General features: G+C 39.1%; 1 protein-coding gene and 1 long non-coding RNA gene across 19 annotated transcripts in view; both read left to right on the top strand.

Moving 5' to 3' along the window:
• The window catches only part of dlg2 (discs, large homolog 2 (Drosophila)), a 222527-nt gene extending 220290 nt beyond the window's left edge, over positions 1-2237 (top strand). For all 18 annotated transcript variants that reach the window (XM_030069235.1, XM_030069238.1, XM_030069246.1 and 15 more), the window contains one exon: positions 925-2237. In XM_030069235.1, coding sequence (XP_029925095.1) covers positions 925-1031 — 107 coding nt within the window. In that variant the 3' untranslated portion in view covers positions 1032-2237. The remainder of the gene's footprint in view (positions 1-924) is intronic.
• Positions 2238-3673: 1436 nt separating this feature from the next.
• Positions 3674-5429, top strand: LOC115372009 (uncharacterized). Its single transcript, XR_003929409.1, has 2 exons — positions 3674-4588; positions 4620-5429. It is a non-coding gene; the product is annotated as an uncharacterized LOC115372009 (long non-coding RNA).
• The last annotated feature ends 13316 nt before the right edge of the window (positions 5430-18745 follow it).

Here is an 18745-nt window from a genome sequence, read left to right as displayed (position 1 = left end):
GGCATTGAGCTCATAGTTAGTGCTGCTGTTGGACTGGACTGCGGTTTACTGACAGCTGTTTCCACTATTCTGTCCCCCCACATGTATAATAAATAGGGAGGACAAAAAATGAGAAACACCTCTCAATATAATGTAGTACATTACAAGACCTCTACAAACTACAACCTCAGTAATAAACATAGAATTAAATTTACATATTCTGCACAATGTCAACAAAAACTGAACATTATAAACTTTATTAAAAGGTAGAATTTATGGCAGAGCTGTTGTACTAAACTGCATTAGACTGTACAGGTGGAGCTGATAAAGTGGACACAGAGAGTATATTATTGTTTTTGTTACTCGTATCAGTAGTAGTAATTCTGGGAAGCACAAGGAGGAGAATCAAAAAAGTTTTGTGTTAATTTGTGGGCATAAGACACAGTAAGTGTGTCTACAGAGAGCCGCGCTGGTACAGGATCTTTGGTAATCTCTGGTCGGTGCTGGTTGTTGTATCTCCTAAATACAAATAAACTTTTAGACCTGGATAAAGACAAGTATACCCCAAATCTCCATTGTAACCGAGTCAAAGATGGCCTCGACATTTTCTGTATTCATTCATGCATTATTTATTTGTCTTCTCATTGTGTTTCCCAGAAATGTAGGCAGTAGTATAATCCTGGATTTCAATATGTGTCATTTTGAGGGGGGATTTTGCATTTAAATGGTAAAATCTTACTTATTCGCAGCTTCAGTGCATGAATCTGAGCACAGGCCTTTGGAAATGATTCTTGGTCAAAACCCAGTTGTAGATTAATTTTACTTAGAAAAACCAACCGTATTAATCTCTTATGAAAAATTGCATGTGTAACTGTTAGTCTCATGTTGCTGTCCCTGTGGCACACAAAGCTTCACCTTACATAAAGAGTTCGCTTTGCCTTGCAGCGCTGGTTCAAGGAGACACCTTAGAGGACATTTATAACCACTGCAAAATGGTCATAGAGGAACATTCAGGACCCTATATCTGGATCCCTTCAAAGGAAAAACTATAATAACTCATCACCCTGGCAGGGAGTCTGGACTGCTAGAACCTAGTAATAATTTGTAACATATGATAACTGTATGGCGATGAATAGTCTTCATAAATACCTTATTGTGAATATTGTTTTTTCTTTTCTTCTGCTTTTTTTTGTTTTGTTTTGTTTTTTTGTCGGTTATTGTTTCTTTTTTTTTTCTTTTTTTTTTTTCACTCTCAACATGAATGTTCCTGAATGTATACCACAAAGTGTTAGAAAATTTTAGGTCTTGAAACATGAACCGTTTTGTATATTTGTTGATTTTTATTTGCAGCAACAAGAAGAAAAAAACAAACACAAAAAAAAAAAAAGCAATGACAAAGAAATAACCACGGGGGGGTGCGTGTCCTCGGTGACACTGTGTGGGATTGTAGATGAGGAAACTGGAGATGGCAAAACACTGCAGCAAATGTCTTCGCTTCGCCAACATAGGATGGAAATGTAGTTTGCCTCCAACGTCCCTCACCCCTCCGCCTCCCTCCTCCACACTGAAACAGCTAGCAGAGTGTCACCACCAGCTCACTGTTTGGTTTGGATTTTGCAGATAAAGCATTTGCACGGCCCCCTGGACACGGCGCATCTTTTCGTTTGTTTGCATTTTCATTTGTTCCTCGAATTATTTATTTCTTCCCGTCACGACCTGGAGGAGTTCAGGTTGCAAGCCGTTTTATTTGGTGTGAGATTTTCACTCGGTTTGTACTATAGTGATTCTGTAACGGAGTTCTTTACGTAAAAAGGCAGAAAGTTTCTCGTCCAGCTGCTTCGGCGATACTGATGAGCAAAGGGAGAAAATAAAAACTATAGGCAGCGGAGATATAACACTATATTTTGCTACTTACTATGTTGCTAGAGGGCACAAAAGCACAGAAAATATTTATTATGAAAATATACCTTTGATTAAAAGGTCATTTACAGAGCATATTTTATTTGAATGATGTATGTTGTGATAGTATTAGGATGGATGGGGATACTGTTATGGGAAAAGTTACTTAGATGTTCACAGTTTTTTGTTGTTTTTTTTTTTACTTTTTTCTTTTTGTTTTGTTTGTTTTTGTACAGATGGAGGAGAGTGGGTTAGGCAAAATACTGACAGGGATCTAATTTAACACTTTGCACCATTTTACACATTTTCCTCCCTTTTGGAACAAATAGCAGGACAGGGGAAGAATAAGAATTTAAAAATAAATAATAATTTCTGAAAACATTGCAAAGTAATCTCCAGCCCACAGAACAGAAAATGTCAAAACAGAAGAAGCAAAATATAAAAGTAACAGTTAAGGTTAAGTGAAACAGAGTAATAATATATAAGATATAAGAAACTCTATAAAGCCACAATGAAATGGGAATGTCCCGACCACAGTTTCATAAAAACAGTCAGCAAACAGTCTGCAAAATCTGCAGTGATGTTTTATTGTCTTTGCACATTTTATGTATTCATTTTAATTGGTTATGTTTCTTTTTTGGTTTGTATTTTTTTGTTTGTTTGTTTGTTTGTTTGTTTGTTTGTTTGTTTTGTTTTGTTTTGTTTTTTTTACTTTTTACAACTTTTGTCCACCCTGACAAGAATAAAATTCTGGGGGAAACATTGAATATTGTAATTTTTTTGGCATGAAAGTGGTCAGATTTAAAGATACTGTGTATCGGCACAAATTTTCCGCAATATGCAACATAAGTGTGAAAATATTGGAATTGAACTTTTAAAAACAAACATGTTGGTCGAAGCGTAGTGAGAACATTTCCTGCCTCCGGATCACAGAGGGACTTAAACACGAAAAGACATGAAGGATTTTCTCCATGTTGCCATGTAAGGCCTTACTCATCACATATTTCTTAGCTGGAGAACTCATGAAGGAACGACCCCTCAGACCGGCACCAGAGTCACATCTGGGTTTACAAACAAACAAAAAAAGCCTCTTAAAGGGATAGTTCACTAATTTTGACTAAGCTGTTCTGTAGGACAGTAGTGGTGCTATCTTCCTCTCATTGTTACTGAGTGCTGGATACTGACTGGATGCTCCAAATGCTAACTGTTAGCCTCCTGCCATTGAGGTGGACTTCCCCCCAGCTAACACTCTGCATTAATCCACTCAAAGAGGGTTTTACATCACTTTACAAGTGCTGCTTTCCCAAGCTAAAATGCACATATGAATACCAAGTGCACAAGGATGATTGTTTTGCTCAAATTACTCTTTATAACTGTGTTTTTTTCTGTTAGCAACATCCAGAAAGATCCGGTAACTTCTACACTTTCTGGATCACTCCACGCCAGAAAGAGCAGCCACAACAGAGAGTTTCTTATTGTTTGTCGTCTTCATTGAATACATGTATGCACGCTGGAGGACAAAAATAAAAACTTTGGAGGGCAAAAATAAAAAGTTTCCCTGCAGCACTAAAACAGCTGGTATAATGTTTCTCCGCTCTCCTCAATCACACATTTCATGTCTTTTCAGCACCTGCCAGCCATGAAAGAGAGCTCAAGAAAATAGTTTTTTTTTTTCCTAACGATTTGAGTGGATGAATGCAGTTATTTTTCAGAGTGAGTGGGGGGGAAGTCCACTTCAATGGCAGGAGGCTAACAGTTAGCATTTGGAGCATCCAGCCAGTAACAATGAGAGGAAGACAGCGCCACTACTGTCCCACAGAACAGCTAGGAGGGAGGGTGAAATCATATAACACTTTTCCAAATGGGTGAACTATCCCTTTAATGTCATGTGGAATATTTCATAACAGCAGGCAGGCAACCAAAACTGTCACGAATCAGCCGAACGGAGCTGAGAGCGCTGAGTGAAACAGACTCGACTGATCAGGATGAGGTTGGAGGAACAATGAGGGAGTCCTTACTCCCAGGAAGGAGGTGCTCCGTCCCCCTGCTTAGTCAACCCAAAACAATATAACCACTATATATAGTTTACTCACCAGTGGCTTGCCTTGTTTGAAAGGGCATACAATGTAGTACCTCGCTTTGTAAAAAACAAACAAACAACAAAACGTCATTATGTACTTAGAGCACTTGGAATGACTAATGCATCTACCAGTGTGATAGCCTTCCTGTTATGTTGAACTGCAGCGCTGTCGGCCAGTAAATTCCCATGACAAAAAAAAAAAAAAAAAAAAGGTGTATTAATATATATTCTAGTATTCTTGCTCTTTGATTTAGACAGCATGTTTCACCCAGCGTGTTAACTAGTTACCTTCCATTAATGCCAGGTATGTTTCTAAACAGCGGGACACTTCAAAAGTGCACTTATTCATCATTTTAGGTAATAAAAAAAAAAAAAAAAAACAAGCATTGTACAAATGCCATGAGTAAATACAAGTTTAAATACAAAGCATTGTGGAAAACAGCACATTTCCAGTTAACCAGTGAAAACTGTGAGGACTGAATCCCGACCTGCGAGTGTGGACCACGTACCTGCTGTAGACTGATAAGAAGCACTTCAAAAGCGTTGACATTTCTTCAGTGTAATTTAAAGTTGAAAATGATGTATTACTGTGTACAGATAGGATCTTATTTCAATCCCTTGTCATAACTTGTCGAAATTTGTGGCTGATGGCAAAACACAGATCACAAACGTTTCAGCATAGATAATGTGTAGATGAGCACTGTTTTTGTTTTTGGTTGTTTTTTTCCTTTTGTTTCTTCGCAGTATATTTTGGGATATATCTGGCATCGTTGTTTTGCAAAGATTCCATAACTTATTGGTCACCACTTGCCTTAACGGAGTAGTTTATATCAGAAATACAAGCTTATAAATGTACTTTTCCTTTGAGAATACGACATTTTATTTAATCCTTGTATGCATCTACATTTCACTGAGAGAAGGCTGAATTCATTGTAATATATTATGTTGTGGCCACTGCAGCCTTTCACTTGTGAAGTTGGAGGCTGCACGTCGGCATTACTGAGGAGGTATTTTTTCTATTTTGTAATTTCATCTTGAAATGAGCATGTCTGCCACAAGAAAACCTTTTAAAATGAGAGAGGTACACGACTGGACACCTCATAATTTTGACCCCTTGTTTTCCCAAAGTCTTATTTAACCAGCAATATCATTTCATGTATGAAAAAAATCAATATTGGTGTACTGGCTCGGTCATTTTTGCGATGATATGATACTTCCAAAGTCATTATGAACTCTGAAGCAGCTGACAGCTCGCGGGCCAGTGTGGATTTTTCTGTGGAAACCTTTGGGATGTCTGCATGTTACTACTGTCCTCTGTGTCCTGTGGGTGTGCAGTATTCAACACAACTGAACCGTGAAGAGGTACTCGCTGTGTCCAAACACATGATCAAACTGCAGATTTGAACCAATCAGCCAGACTTGTGCTTATTTTCAACCCAAATCATAATAAAAAAAACTCTACAGTAAAAAAGTGTCCAAGCAATATGTTTTGGCTTTTGCATTTTGCTCATTTCCTCGGGAGCCAAAGTTGAGTTTATTTACAGGAATGACTTTTCCTTCCCCTGAAAACATGAAGCCCTTAAAGAGCGAACATGTCATCATGCTCCTCATCGTGCACAGCAATACCCTAACCCCTCCTCACAGAGGCTTCTCATCGCTTCTGTTTCCCATCATGTGTGTCTGCAGGATCTCCTCATCAGCTCACAGCTGTTCTCTGTTCTCTGTCATTTTTTTTTTTTTTTTTTTTTTTATAGCAATGTGTTCATTTTCCTGCTGAGCCATGATGACGTTATTAGTGACAAAAGTGGTGTCGACGGTGCTGACGATGCACTTTCAGAGCTGTCCCAGGTGTATTTAAGAAATCAGTGGTTGGAAATGTTACTTCTTTTCAAAGGTTAACCAGGGATGAGCATGAAGCTTAAAGGGATGAATGAAAGGAGTGTATGAACAAATGAATAATATCGTTCATAATATTTGTACTTTATACAAGAGCAGATATTTCAAGGATGACTTAACTTCCTCCTGAAAACAAAAAAAAAAACAAAAAAAATCCTGATTTTTTTCAGAAATGCATGTACTGACTTGGTGCTGCTGCTCCAGTGAATCAGTTTGTAGGTTGTTGGTTTGTTTTTGTTTTTGTTTTTGTTTTTGTTTTTGTTTTTTTCATGCGGTTTGGTGCAGCTCTCACACAGCTGATCCAGTGTCAGCTCAACATGTCAGTCTGTCCGCTTTTAACAGAGAAGGCAGTGTGTCATGGACTCACCATTGGTCCCAGACAGACAGTAACATGTTCTGCTGCTGGATTCCTGCAGATTAAGATTAGGATTGCGCTTTGTCGTATTCGACTCCGGCTCTCTAGAGCAGCGGATGCGTTTCTTTAACTTTTTTTTTTTTTTTTTTCCGAGCAAACACAACTTGATTGGTCTGCTTCCCAAAAAGAGCTTCATGTGAAATGTTTACAAATGTCCAACGAGACACGAACACTTTTCTTCCCTTCACTTTTAGAAAAGACATCGTTCACTTGGATTTGTTTTGAGGTCATGCTCTAGAAGAAAACAGTGGATTTTGTGATGTGGAAATGTAAAGGCACTTATGGATCTGTTTTACATGAACCCTGTCTGCTTGTTTTGTTGTTGTTTTTTGTTGTTTTTTTAGCATCGTGATAAACTTTTGACATCTGTTCAATATCACAAAACCACGCACTTAAAACGAAGCACTTCTACGCCATATCTGATTCACACGTTTGATTGTAGGTGTTTGATTTTGGGTTCACCTCACTGCTGGTCATATAAACGGCAGACTTTTGTTGTGCAGGTTGTACATTTGACTTGTCAGACGTTGATGTTGCTTCTTTTTAATGTCTCAGTTATTTTTGTTTTGTTTTTTTTCCTACATTTTGCATCTTTTAAACGAAAAAGTTATGAACATGGAGAACATGGAAGTTGTCCTTGCATTATGTTACTGTATGCACACCTGGTTGCTTTATTAACTACTTTAAGAGCATTGCTGTATATATAACATTACTACAGTAGCCATCTTTTCAAATGGAAATTAAAAAGTGTGATACTTTTAACATCACGTCTGATGTCATTTTTACATGTGTTTAGCTTCAGTGTGTGTGTGTGTGTGTTAACTAATATCTATAGGTTAACTTGCAAAGGATTAGAAAGAGATCCAGTTGCCCATTGGAATCATGAGAAAGTTTAAATTCTCACAGCATGCTAAATTAACCATTCCAGGCTTCAGCGTCACTTTACTCAAGAGTTTCTCATAAGCCGCTGACTTGCAGCATTTATACTTAAAATAACTCCAAAAGCAAGAAATGCATTTGGACCTGACATGATCAGCGTCAAATGCTGGCAGCTGCAGGTCAGACGGGACGGGACAGAGAGCCGAGCAGCACCACTTGGTTCAGTTGTGCACATCATGCAGCACATGGGGCAGGGGGGTGATGAAAATGACATGTTACTCATGCTAAGATCGATTTTGTCCTCACAGGAGGATGTCAGTGATCTTTAAATTCAAGTTACACTCATGATTCCTTCTCAGGATCACAAGCACACCACCGCATGCTGTTGGTGTTGTGTGTTTGGGTGTGTGTCCTGATCATTCAGCCTCGACTGACACATTAAACAAAGAAGGAAACTTTAGCTGGGCTCCACCAAAACCAGCTCAGGCCACCGCGCTGGCAAAGGCCCCGCCAAGCAAGTCAAGCCAGGCGCTGACCAAAAACAAAACATGGAGGACAGCAGCAGCAGCAACAACGTGGAAATTCAAGGCTGCAAATTTAGTAGATACAATGGAAGAGGCTCCAATCCAGCACACCACTATTGTATTAACCATGAAGATTGACTGTTGTGCCTGTTACAATTGGCCTTATAGTTCAGTGTCTCTTGTATTATCCAATGTATTATATAGTTCAGGACAGCTTGACCGCTAAGCAGAGGACAGATAAAACAGGAGCCAGATGTACTTTCTCTATCTTGTTATTTAGGTCTGCTGCATTAGATACACACCCAGTCAACATCCACACACATAGCATAGCACATTCTAGAAACAAGGCATGGACAGTGGTTGGCCTGTCCATGTCCGGGTAACTGGCCAATTATTCTCGGTTGCCTCTAAAAGTCCAACCTATGTACGGGGCAGGCCCAAGCCCAAGAACATAGATGTGTATCATTTCCTGATATCAGGGCTCATTCTGACTGAGATCCTGCGAGAGCTCTGTCACCCTGAGCCCAGCGCTGCCTTGCTTTATATGTGACCATAATAAATATTTCATCAGAAAATAGAAGATTGACTCCGGTTTGTCCTTGAGCTTTCAACAAAAGAATCGGGTGCTAACAGTGCCAATGACATTTCTGGTTGTTCAGCGGTGTGCTTGTTGTACATGTGGGGGTAAATGTGTGTGACCGCAGTGACTGCCATCTGTGCTACAGCCCACTTTGAAATGAAACGGGTGTGAAGCCACATGCCAGTGACCGATCCAAGGGCTGCTGTCTCCAACATGACGACCAGAAAGTTCTCCTCTGCTGTGCTTAAGTCAACATGGTATAAAAAAAAAAAAAAATGCCTTTCACAGCTGCTAACATCACTCACTGTGCCTCGTAGACTTAATGTGACATTTATGGTATTAGAATGTCTTTGTTTCCATTGCTGGCTTTGTGATGTGGAACTGGAACTGTGAGCATGAAAGACCTGGTTCACATCGGAGAGAACACTCCAGTTCATCGACAGACGGAGACACTACACACACACACACACACACACACACACACACACACACGTCACGGAATACAAGCTCTAAAATGTAATTAGCAGAATCAGAAAGATCTTTATTGCCAAGTGAGTTTTCACAAACGAGGAATTTGACTTGGAGTTAAGGTGCTTCACATAAATAAATAACACACAATAAAAAGGATCTGGAAAAAATAAAAATTAAATGTACAAAATTTACAATTCAAATATTGCACTGTAGAGTGTGAGTATGTGTGTGTGTTTGTGTGTGTGTGTGTGTGTGTGAGTGAGTGTGTGGGGGGGTGGGGGGGTGTAGTGTAGTGTCTGTAGTGTTTATAATAAAAAGAAAAATGACATAAATACTATTCTGCCTCCTCTCGTTTTCATAAATAAATTCAATTAAATGTAGCTAATTTAATTAAATAATAATAATAATAATTAAATAAATTATAGCCTGCAGCTCAGAGAGGTGCTATTGATATTATAATAATTATTACAACTCTGCCTTGTTCTAGTTTTCATGGTCTAAATTATCAATTTTGATAACAACTGCATAGCCTAGGCCAATATATGCTATAATTATTCCTATTTATCATTATACCTGTGTCTCTTTTTCATACGAATTCTATATCTAGACAAACATCATCATCATTATTATTATGGAGGCCATAAAAGATTATTGTTGTGGTTGTAGCTCGAGTCAGCAGTGAAGGGCAAAAAAGGAAACCGATAAATATGGATGAGAGAAAAGTGGCGGTGGCTGTCGCTGTTGGGGAGGCTGTACCTGGAGGATGAAGAGGAGGATGAAGAGTCTGTACCTGGAGGATGAAGAGGAGGATGAAGAGGCTGTACCTGGAGGATGAAGAGGAGGCTGCCCAGCTGCGGAGGAGAATCCGGCAGGAGCTTTTTTGATGCAGCACCAGGGGAGATGGACGTCCTCTCACACTGCCTATCAATCACTGAAAGAAATAGAAACCTTTTCAAACATGAGCAAGCGCCTGACCAAATATGTCAATATTAGAGGTAAATTTAATTCATGTAGAATTTTAAAAAAGAAAAGAAAAAATAAGCATTATGTCAGACAATTTACATTTAGAATGCTTTGATTATATTGATTTAAAAATGTCAAATAAATAAATAAATACACAATAAATACACAATAGTTATAACACATAAACAATTAATAAAACAATGTTGTTTTTTTAACCCTCCTATTATGTTTGGGGTCAATTTGACCCCAGTCAGTGTTTAACATCTCTAAATAAATGATTAACAGCATTTTTATTTTTTATTTATTTATTTATTTTTTATTGGTTCATATTTAATGAGCTGTCCTAATGTAATGGGTACTATTTCACATGATGATATGTTTTCACTGTCCTGTACGCACTTTGTAATGCATTGGTTATAAATAACAAAAATCTGTACTTAGAAATAATATAAAGCCATTAAAAGACCAAAAATTAATATTTCTTTCCAATTTTAGGTCATTCAGTGAGATTTTATGGTGATTTGAATATTTTTCCATAGTCGCATAATAGGAATGCTGGATGTATCGGCTAACTGGGGGTGGGGGGGAGTTATGTTATGGGGGGGAGTTATTCCTCTCCTTTTTTTTCTTACAGGACCCTGTCAGTCCCTTAAAAAGGTATGCACAGGTCAAACCACAAGTGCCTATCCTGGCAAAATATTTTTTTCTGATGCTGACCCAAGACCAGCCTTCAGCTTTCTGTTGACAGCATCAACATGCTGGTGCAGATGCTGCCTCGTGAGAAGGCCCATGGATGGAGCCACAAGGTGGAGGTGCTGGTCACCATCTCTTGGCTCGCCTGTGGAGCCCCCTACAGGGCGACCGCAGAAAGCTTTGCCATGCCACTTGCCACCGTGTGCAGGACTGTGGAGGAAATGATGACCATCCTCCTATCTCCTGGATGTTTTGGCTCTTGGTGGCCAGAGAACAGCCACGTATCCCAACACGCATTTCACACCAACAGGCGGAGCTGAAATTTGTAGTCAAGGTGGAAAAAATTTAATTTCATACTTATATATAGACTCTTTATACACAGATTAGTCAATATTCTGCCAAATAGCGAATGAATGAGGATGATGAGGAATCTGTAGCTGCTAATGCAAGAGGTTTAAAATTCATTATCACATTCAACAGAAAGCAAGAGACAGAGGTGTGAGTACAATGTAATGCTGCATTATTTCAGCTCAGTTTCATCATTTTATCACCATTAAGAATGTTTAAGATGCAACTGAACACTATTAGGACCTGTAATACAGCACATCTGTACTCACTTGAATGGCGATGTGTCCCTGCAGAGGCAGTTTGAAAACTTTAACGTCTGTAATCAGGTGGAGCTGTGAGGGTCAGATAATGCTGCAGGACATTTGGTTTACACTAGACTGAAACATCAATAACAAGCTGTCATTATTAGTACCTAAAAACCTGCAGGACACACTGCTGTGGACTTAAAGACAAAGTCAAGTCAAGACAATAATGAAATATCAATAAGAAGAGAAGCACCCCCAGCACCTGCTCTGATCTGCTGTGAAGAAGCTGATTAAGAGCATCAAGAGCTCCAGGTGGCACCCAGAGGATCCAGGATGAGGTTCACTTTGAGCACCTAAAGGTCTTCTCAAAGGACCCCACCAGTGATTCTGCATGTTTAGCAGTCGAATTTTAGATCTTCCATATCATTTTTCCTCCCTTTCCTCCAGCTGTTGGTTTCCATTCATTCCACTATGATATGAAAATGAACTTTCAGAGACTCAAACTTTCTTCACACCACTATTCCATCACTGTAATCAAGTCCTCCACATTAATTTCCGAAAAGCAGCAGCACTGTTGGGTTTTGATGACTTGAAATTGGGCATAGTGAGACGGTCCATCCGCCGTGGAAAATAGTCCCCAGCGAAAACATTTTCCTTGCACAGCAAAATATCAGTTGTGTAGTTTATGACTGTTAAAGCAGAACATTAAAAGGTGTGTGTTTCAACCAAAAATTCAAATCTGAAAATGAAGGGATTTTGATCAGGTTGGCCATGACCAGGCAGGCAGGAGCACACGTTCCTGTCCATGATGTGCTGAAAGGTAGAGGGTGACCCGTCCAGCTCAAACAGAGCTATAACAAATTGGTATAACCCATACAGAGGGGAGACAGGAGGACATTGGACTCTGGTGCCAGAATCCACTTAAATCCAGTGTCAAATAACCCTGAATAGTGCCAAACGGATGCTGAAGTAGTTAGGCATTGGTCCAGGGCCAGGAGGAGGTGTCTTTTCACGATCTCTTCCCTTTTCCCCCATCATCTTTGGGCTTTTTGGGCATTTTTTCTTCCCTGCTGTTTGGATTTGCTGTAAACTTGTGGGCCTGTAAAGCAGTAAATATTGATTTGAGGCTCTAAATAAACTTGAACATTGCACTTTGGACTCTGGAGATTAAAAATGCAATGGGGTTGCTCCATACCACCATCACAGAGGGAGTTTCCATCAGCAAACCACTTCTCTTATATTGCTGCATCTGCTCCCTGTCTTGTTCAAAGGCGGTCATCTGAAAGAACTGAACTGGGATTGAACACCACTAATCTCTGGGCCTAAGTCTTCTCTAGTCTGTAAATCTCTGCTCAGAGATTAAGAAAGTCAGTGAACTGTGAAAACTGCCTCCCATTTCCTATGTGATGATAAAACAAAAAACTCCCCCCACATAGTGAATAAATTGGAGCTGGAAGTGTGGAGCTATATGACTATTTTATCTGTCGGTGAAAGTTTGGTGAGCCGGGCACGTCTGCAGTCCAGGTGCAGCTGATGGACACAAATTCTCATGTACTATATAATCCAGTGAATGGAGTTTTGATTGCAGGTCTGGGACATATTGAACTTCATTCCTACTGGTGTTTGCACAGCAGTCCAAACAGCTTTCTTCATTAGGTTCAGCACACCAACCAATTTTTTGTCCTTACAACCGTCCAAACAGAGAAAATCCTGTGGAGGCCTGATGTGCCTTCCACACCGCCATGCAGCAACAGAGGATTCAGGACGTTATTCATCGCTCCTCAAGCATCCTCTCCCAGGACTCGAGGTGTCCTCCTGCAGTCTGTTGTAGGGACAGATGGTTCGCCACCGGGGTCGCTTCTGTCTCCAGCTGAACACTGAGGAACATTGGAGGGAAATTTCCAACCCTGGTTGCAAAAGAACAAAGTTTGCATAAGCTTTTTGCAAGAGAAGGTATCACTTCTTTGAAAACAAACAAAACAAAATGAATTTATATATATATATATATATATATATATATATATATATATATATATATATATATATATATATATATATATAAAGCTCAATTAATTATTAGAGGACATAAGGAAACTTTTGATAAATCACTGCTGAAAGTCTCACCATGCCATATTCACCCAAGTTGTGCCTTTATCAATCCACAAGAGGGCATAAATGTGCCAAACGACTGGTGTATTCCTCAGGCTTCCTAAAAAAACATTACACATACATGATTAATAACTCATAGCATGAAACCCACAAAAGCTTCTCTCACACCAGGCTGACTGTTATCAAGAATAAGAACCTCCAATTAAAAGAGCGTGAGAAGTGTCCATTAGCTTCTAATATCAGTGATCTAAGTGAAGCTTGTTTAATGGAAAATTCTCTGGAGGAGTGATGAACTAAACGCCCAATGGTGGTTTTTTATTGGTCATGGTTATTTATTTATGAAGGGACAGCGCACATAAATAAAAATCAGCGCTTGGATGCACCATGGAAATGTGCCAGATTCAGCCATGCAGGCTAATATTCACTGTAGTTATTAGGCAGGTTTATGTTTTTTTTTTTGTTTTTTGTTTTTTTTTAAGAAAAAAAATGTGAAGGAACATACAAAAAACACATGAGCACAGACTAACGGACAAAAGAACGCAAGAATTAAATTGTAACCAGCAGCTAAAAGCAGTGAAAGAGTATGAAAGCAGCAAAAAGGACACCGGCAACCAGAAATCCACCATAAAACTCATACTATAATCCAAGCTGAGTCATACAATATTGGCCCATATTTTTTTCCATGTTTCTGAAAGATTTTTTCATGTTTCTGAAAGATTATCCAGAAGTTTGGCCAAAATCTTACTCATATCACACCGTGTGTTCTTCAGTCTAAAGGCTGTTCTCCTTGTTTAAATGTGAGACCAGGCAACATGCATGAACTCACTGCTCACTGCAACATAAACAGTGGGATCTCTCTGGTGTCACACACACGGTTCACAGAGAAGAAGGTGCAACATGACTGAGCAGATACCAAGCTTTGAGTTTGACCTCCATTACATGAACTCATTGTTTCTGAAAATAATAATAACAATCTACACCTTAGCATTCAATGGTTGTTATGTGTCTCTAACATCAAATGAACAACAGCAACTCCTCTTCCACTTCAGAGTTTGACTCCGTAAACACTGGCTGTCATCGCACATCAGCTGTAGCATTAGTCTAAAAGAAGTCGCCTGTGCGAGCAAGAAACTGAGCGCAGAATAAAGTTGGAGAGGTTTTCTGTCCATCCTGTCTATCACAGCACAACAGAGGGACACGACTCACCTCAGCCATGGGGCAAAACAGGAATCAGACCTCAGCTTCTACAGCCGCATTGACAAATTCTAGTCTTAAAAAAATAGTATTATATATGATGCTGTCCAAAGTGCTAGAAATCAGTTGCCTACTTTCTTGTGCCTGTTCCTCACCTTAAACACACTTGTGTGACACTCCTGTGCTTGTTGCTGAGAGAGAAAACGCACAGCCTCTGGCGCCCCTCACTGGCTGTACAGGAGAACTGACTTAAATAAACTCTTAACCAAATGAGAGCAGGCGCTGGGAGCTTTTCAACAAGCGGTCACTTGACCACAGTCAGATTATCAGTGAGGAGGCAGAGGAGCCTCACAAAGCTTTCTGTATGGCTGTAAATGGTTCAAATGAAGAGGCAGCCTATAGCACCACTATAACAAACACTGATGTAGATTTGTGCATCACTTCTGTAATGTTGAATTTGATAGACTTGCAGTTTTGAGTTTTTATAGGCGGAAATAACCGTTTCAAATTCAACAACATTTTTCTCTGAGTCTGGCCTGGTGATAGCAACAGGAAGACTTACTTTGGATCTGAATTCTCCCAAGTTTGTGCCTTTTGGCCTCACAGTTGTTAGCTGTTACAGATTTTGGGTATGCTGTTTTATGCAGAGAAAGCTTACACGGCTCATCTGGAACATGGTGTGTGTTGACTTACAGTATTAAACCCTGAAATGACACGATTTCCTCTGTACATTGTGGCTGAGCGCATGACACGATTGTCACATTCAGCAGCCATCAGTCATCAGCCTGCGAGGCCTGTAAATGAATTAAATGGCCATTGCAGACCAATGACAGCATAGCATTGATTAAAAATCATAAGTGAAACAGGAAGTGATTGGGAAATCCTGCTCATTCAGCCTATTCACAGAAATGAAACAGAATAAAACTTTCAGCTAAACTTTCAGCAGTCATCATCATCATCATCATCATCATCATCATCATCATCACCACTTGATATCAGCCAGATTACAGTATGTGGTTCCCATACCTCTGACTCCCATCATGCACTGTCTTGGCTTTTTTTTTTTTTTTTTTTTTTTTTGTCATTTTAAGATAATTACCATATATAAAATGTCACAGTTTGTTTAAAAAAATACATTTGTATCATTCTAGGTCTGAGCTATATTCTTTATTTAATATATTTCCTATATTACAACCTCCAACCTAATTACATGTCGAGTTGGTGTGTATGCAGTGCAAGGCTATTCAGCATGCATCATCATACATGTGAGAGCAACATAATTCATTTCCTGGGGGCAAACCATATGCAAGAGGATACAATTTTACATGCACAACATGTCTTTCAAATTTACCACTTGATTTGTCCTTATTAATTTTAGGTTAAACACTTGGATCAGTCTAAATGATCTCCAGAAAAGTGTTGATAATTGCCATTTTGGCATGACCGCTGTCAGAAAGGTGTGTAAACGTAGCCACTGCAGTTGGTGAGGAGTCACATAAACTGAACCAGATTCCCAAAAATATTTGATGTCTAATAAAATTGCCATAATGTATCAACATTTTTAAATGATTTTTATTAATTAGGAGTATATCTTTCCAACAAAGAATAGGACAAGACAGTTTTCATTGCGTTCTCCAGCGGCATGCAGATAAGGAGCAGAAAGGCAAGGCAAAGTCCATTTGAATGGTTTTACTAGAGGCAGTCTAAAGTATTTTCCCTAAATAGTTCCAGATTTCATTTATCTGAGCACATAGAAATGTGTATCTTCTGAACCACCGTCTGAGCATTTTCACCAATGCACAGTGAAAACAATATATAATTTAGAGAGCTGAAACCTTTTCCCTTTACTCAGATAAAAGGATAAAAAATAAAATGTTAGTTTTGCTCTGTTTGGCCCAGTTTTACAGCTCTACATCGCCCCCTGAAGGTGGCCTGGCACACCCCTGCAGGTGGAACATCTCCAGGTGGGACGAGACGACATGATGTCATGATCTCTGCCCCCGTTTCAAACTGCTGCCAGATCAGACTTGAAAACCATGTAGTCTGGTCCTACAGAGCACTGTTTCTCAAATGGGGGTATACGTACCCTTGGGGGTACGTGGAGGAACTCCAGGGAGTACGTGAGATTTTTTAAAAATATATTTTAAAAAATAGCATCCATGCAAGGTTCCTTAAAAATCATTATTTAGGCTAATAAATATTCATTAATTCACTTCCATTTATTCAATAAATGGAAGTTCATAAACAGAACCTTATATACAGAATTCAATTTCATCATCCTGATTTTAATTTCACTGTTATTTCATTGAGTAGAAGTTAGTCTGATGAGAGAAAGTGTAAGAATGACGATTTCTTCACTGTTAATCTGCCAATCTACAGCACAGACAGTTCTGGAATAAACAAATCTGATCAGATGGGGATCACATTGACACCTTATCAAATGCATGCCCACAGCCTGATGGGTATCAATTTGGGATCCCTGACACTACATCTTATCAAAACGGGTATCAGTTGAGGGTCGCTGACACTAAAAAGGTGCTATAAATGATGTCTGCTTCAGTCAATAGGAATTCAAACCCCACAACGTCTGAACCTGGGACCTTCTGACCTCATAGTAAAATGATCCTACAGGTCAGGACTCCTGTCTTTCTGATTCTCTGCTTCCACATGTCCAGCTGTGGCTCTGTCCACAGTTGCAGCTCTTCCCAGATGAATAATTCAGTCAACAAGTGCTCTGCCGTGCACCTGTCTGCGGCTTTGGGACGACAGGCAGAGCTCTGCTGCTCAGACTCCACTGGACAACGATGACGTTATTAATTCTCATTTGGTTCACTCTTGCATAAGATGCTTTGATACATTTTACTCTCCTGTAATTAAAGGCAAATCACAAATGAAGGTGTGAGATTGAAATGCCACAGCACCACTGGCAGTGTTTACTGTGGTTTCAGAATAGGATGCAGATCTGTGTCTCTGAGGTCAGTCTTTTTACTTTGTACATCGTTTGTCATTTAATGTCTGATTATGATTGTAGACAAAAACTGAACATGATAAATCAGTGCCACCAGTGTTTGAGAAAACACTGTCTTGCATGGCCAATATCATCTCAGTTGACTCTGACGATTAGCTGAATGTCGGGCTGCAGCTGCGGGTTTGAATAATCATTGAGCTGTTCAGTGTAAAAGGTGAATAATAATGTCAAATGCCGGTGTAAAGTGATCAAAGTTTTATGTTCAAACTGCTTCCTCTGTCTGTCCAGCAGCCAAAAACACCAGAGTTCAACTTTTATGATGATATGATGATATGAACAGAGAAAAGGAAAACAGTCTCAGAATCTCAGTGATCGTAGCGAAGCAGGAGTCAGACAATAATTGAGATTTTTCCTTGATAAATGACTAAAAGGATGAATTGATTATCAAAACTATAATCAGTTGATTTTAATTTATCAACCAATCATTTCAGCACAAACTGAATGCCACCTAATGTTGATGACTTATATTTTCACTTTTTGGCAAAAACTCCTGTTTTGTACAGTCTACACTACTGGGAACCACAAGCTGCAGAGAGTTTTTTTTATTTTTATTTTCTCAATTAAATAAATGTAATTCTTCATTGGCCTGTGTGTTTCATGAGCTCTTCACCACCTTCTCTCTCTCTCTCTCTCTCTCTCTCTCTGTTTAACCTGTAAAGGAATATAAAATTATGTAAATAAATGAATAAAAATAAATAAAGAATGAAGAAGAATGAATGAATGAAATCAGTATCTTCACTCAGGGAGTGAACTCAGGGAGTTATGAGTTTTTCCACAATAGTGGACATCAGACATCAGTGGAGTCTCAAAATTTGTGTTTCTAATCCACAATCTTGTAACAAATCACTCAAAGGGGCACTGTGCTGTATCACCTGTGTAAATTAATCACAATTATTGCATTATCAATATCATTATAACAATTACTATTGTTAGAATAAGTTTGTTTGTGTGTAAGAAATACAAAACCTGTACTGTTAGGATTAAGGGTATAATTCAACACACTTAGGTTGACCTATTCATGCATAAATGTGTATCCTGTATGGCTACACCTAGTTAGGATTACCCATGTAAACAGTTGCAATTACATAGTAATACACAGTATATCATAGTGGAATTAATATACTGGAATAAAAACACAGTGAAGCCCAGTGTAACCAGAGGAACTGATGTGTTCCTGTGTTGAAAAGGACTATAGCAAAGTGAGACTTACATCATTATTTTACATAAACCACATTCACTGCACAAATAAAGCACGGATGTCTGAATGCATACAAAGGCCCAGTAGGCAAAATACACCCATTAATGCATGAAGTCTACTGCAGTGGACAGATGAATTTACAACCGCAGCGGCTATGTTATCAAAATCCAGATAAACCTGTGCCTTACATCTCCTTCAGCTGAGACACAAACTGGTTGATTCTCTTTGGATTAAAGAGATAGAC

This window comes from Myripristis murdjan, chromosome 14 (genome assembly GCF_902150065.1).
Source record: "Myripristis murdjan chromosome 14, fMyrMur1.1, whole genome shotgun sequence".
Classification (NCBI taxonomy): Eukaryota; Metazoa; Chordata; class Actinopteri; order Holocentriformes; family Holocentridae; genus Myripristis; species Myripristis murdjan.
This window is presented reverse-complemented; position numbering and strand designations above follow the sequence as displayed.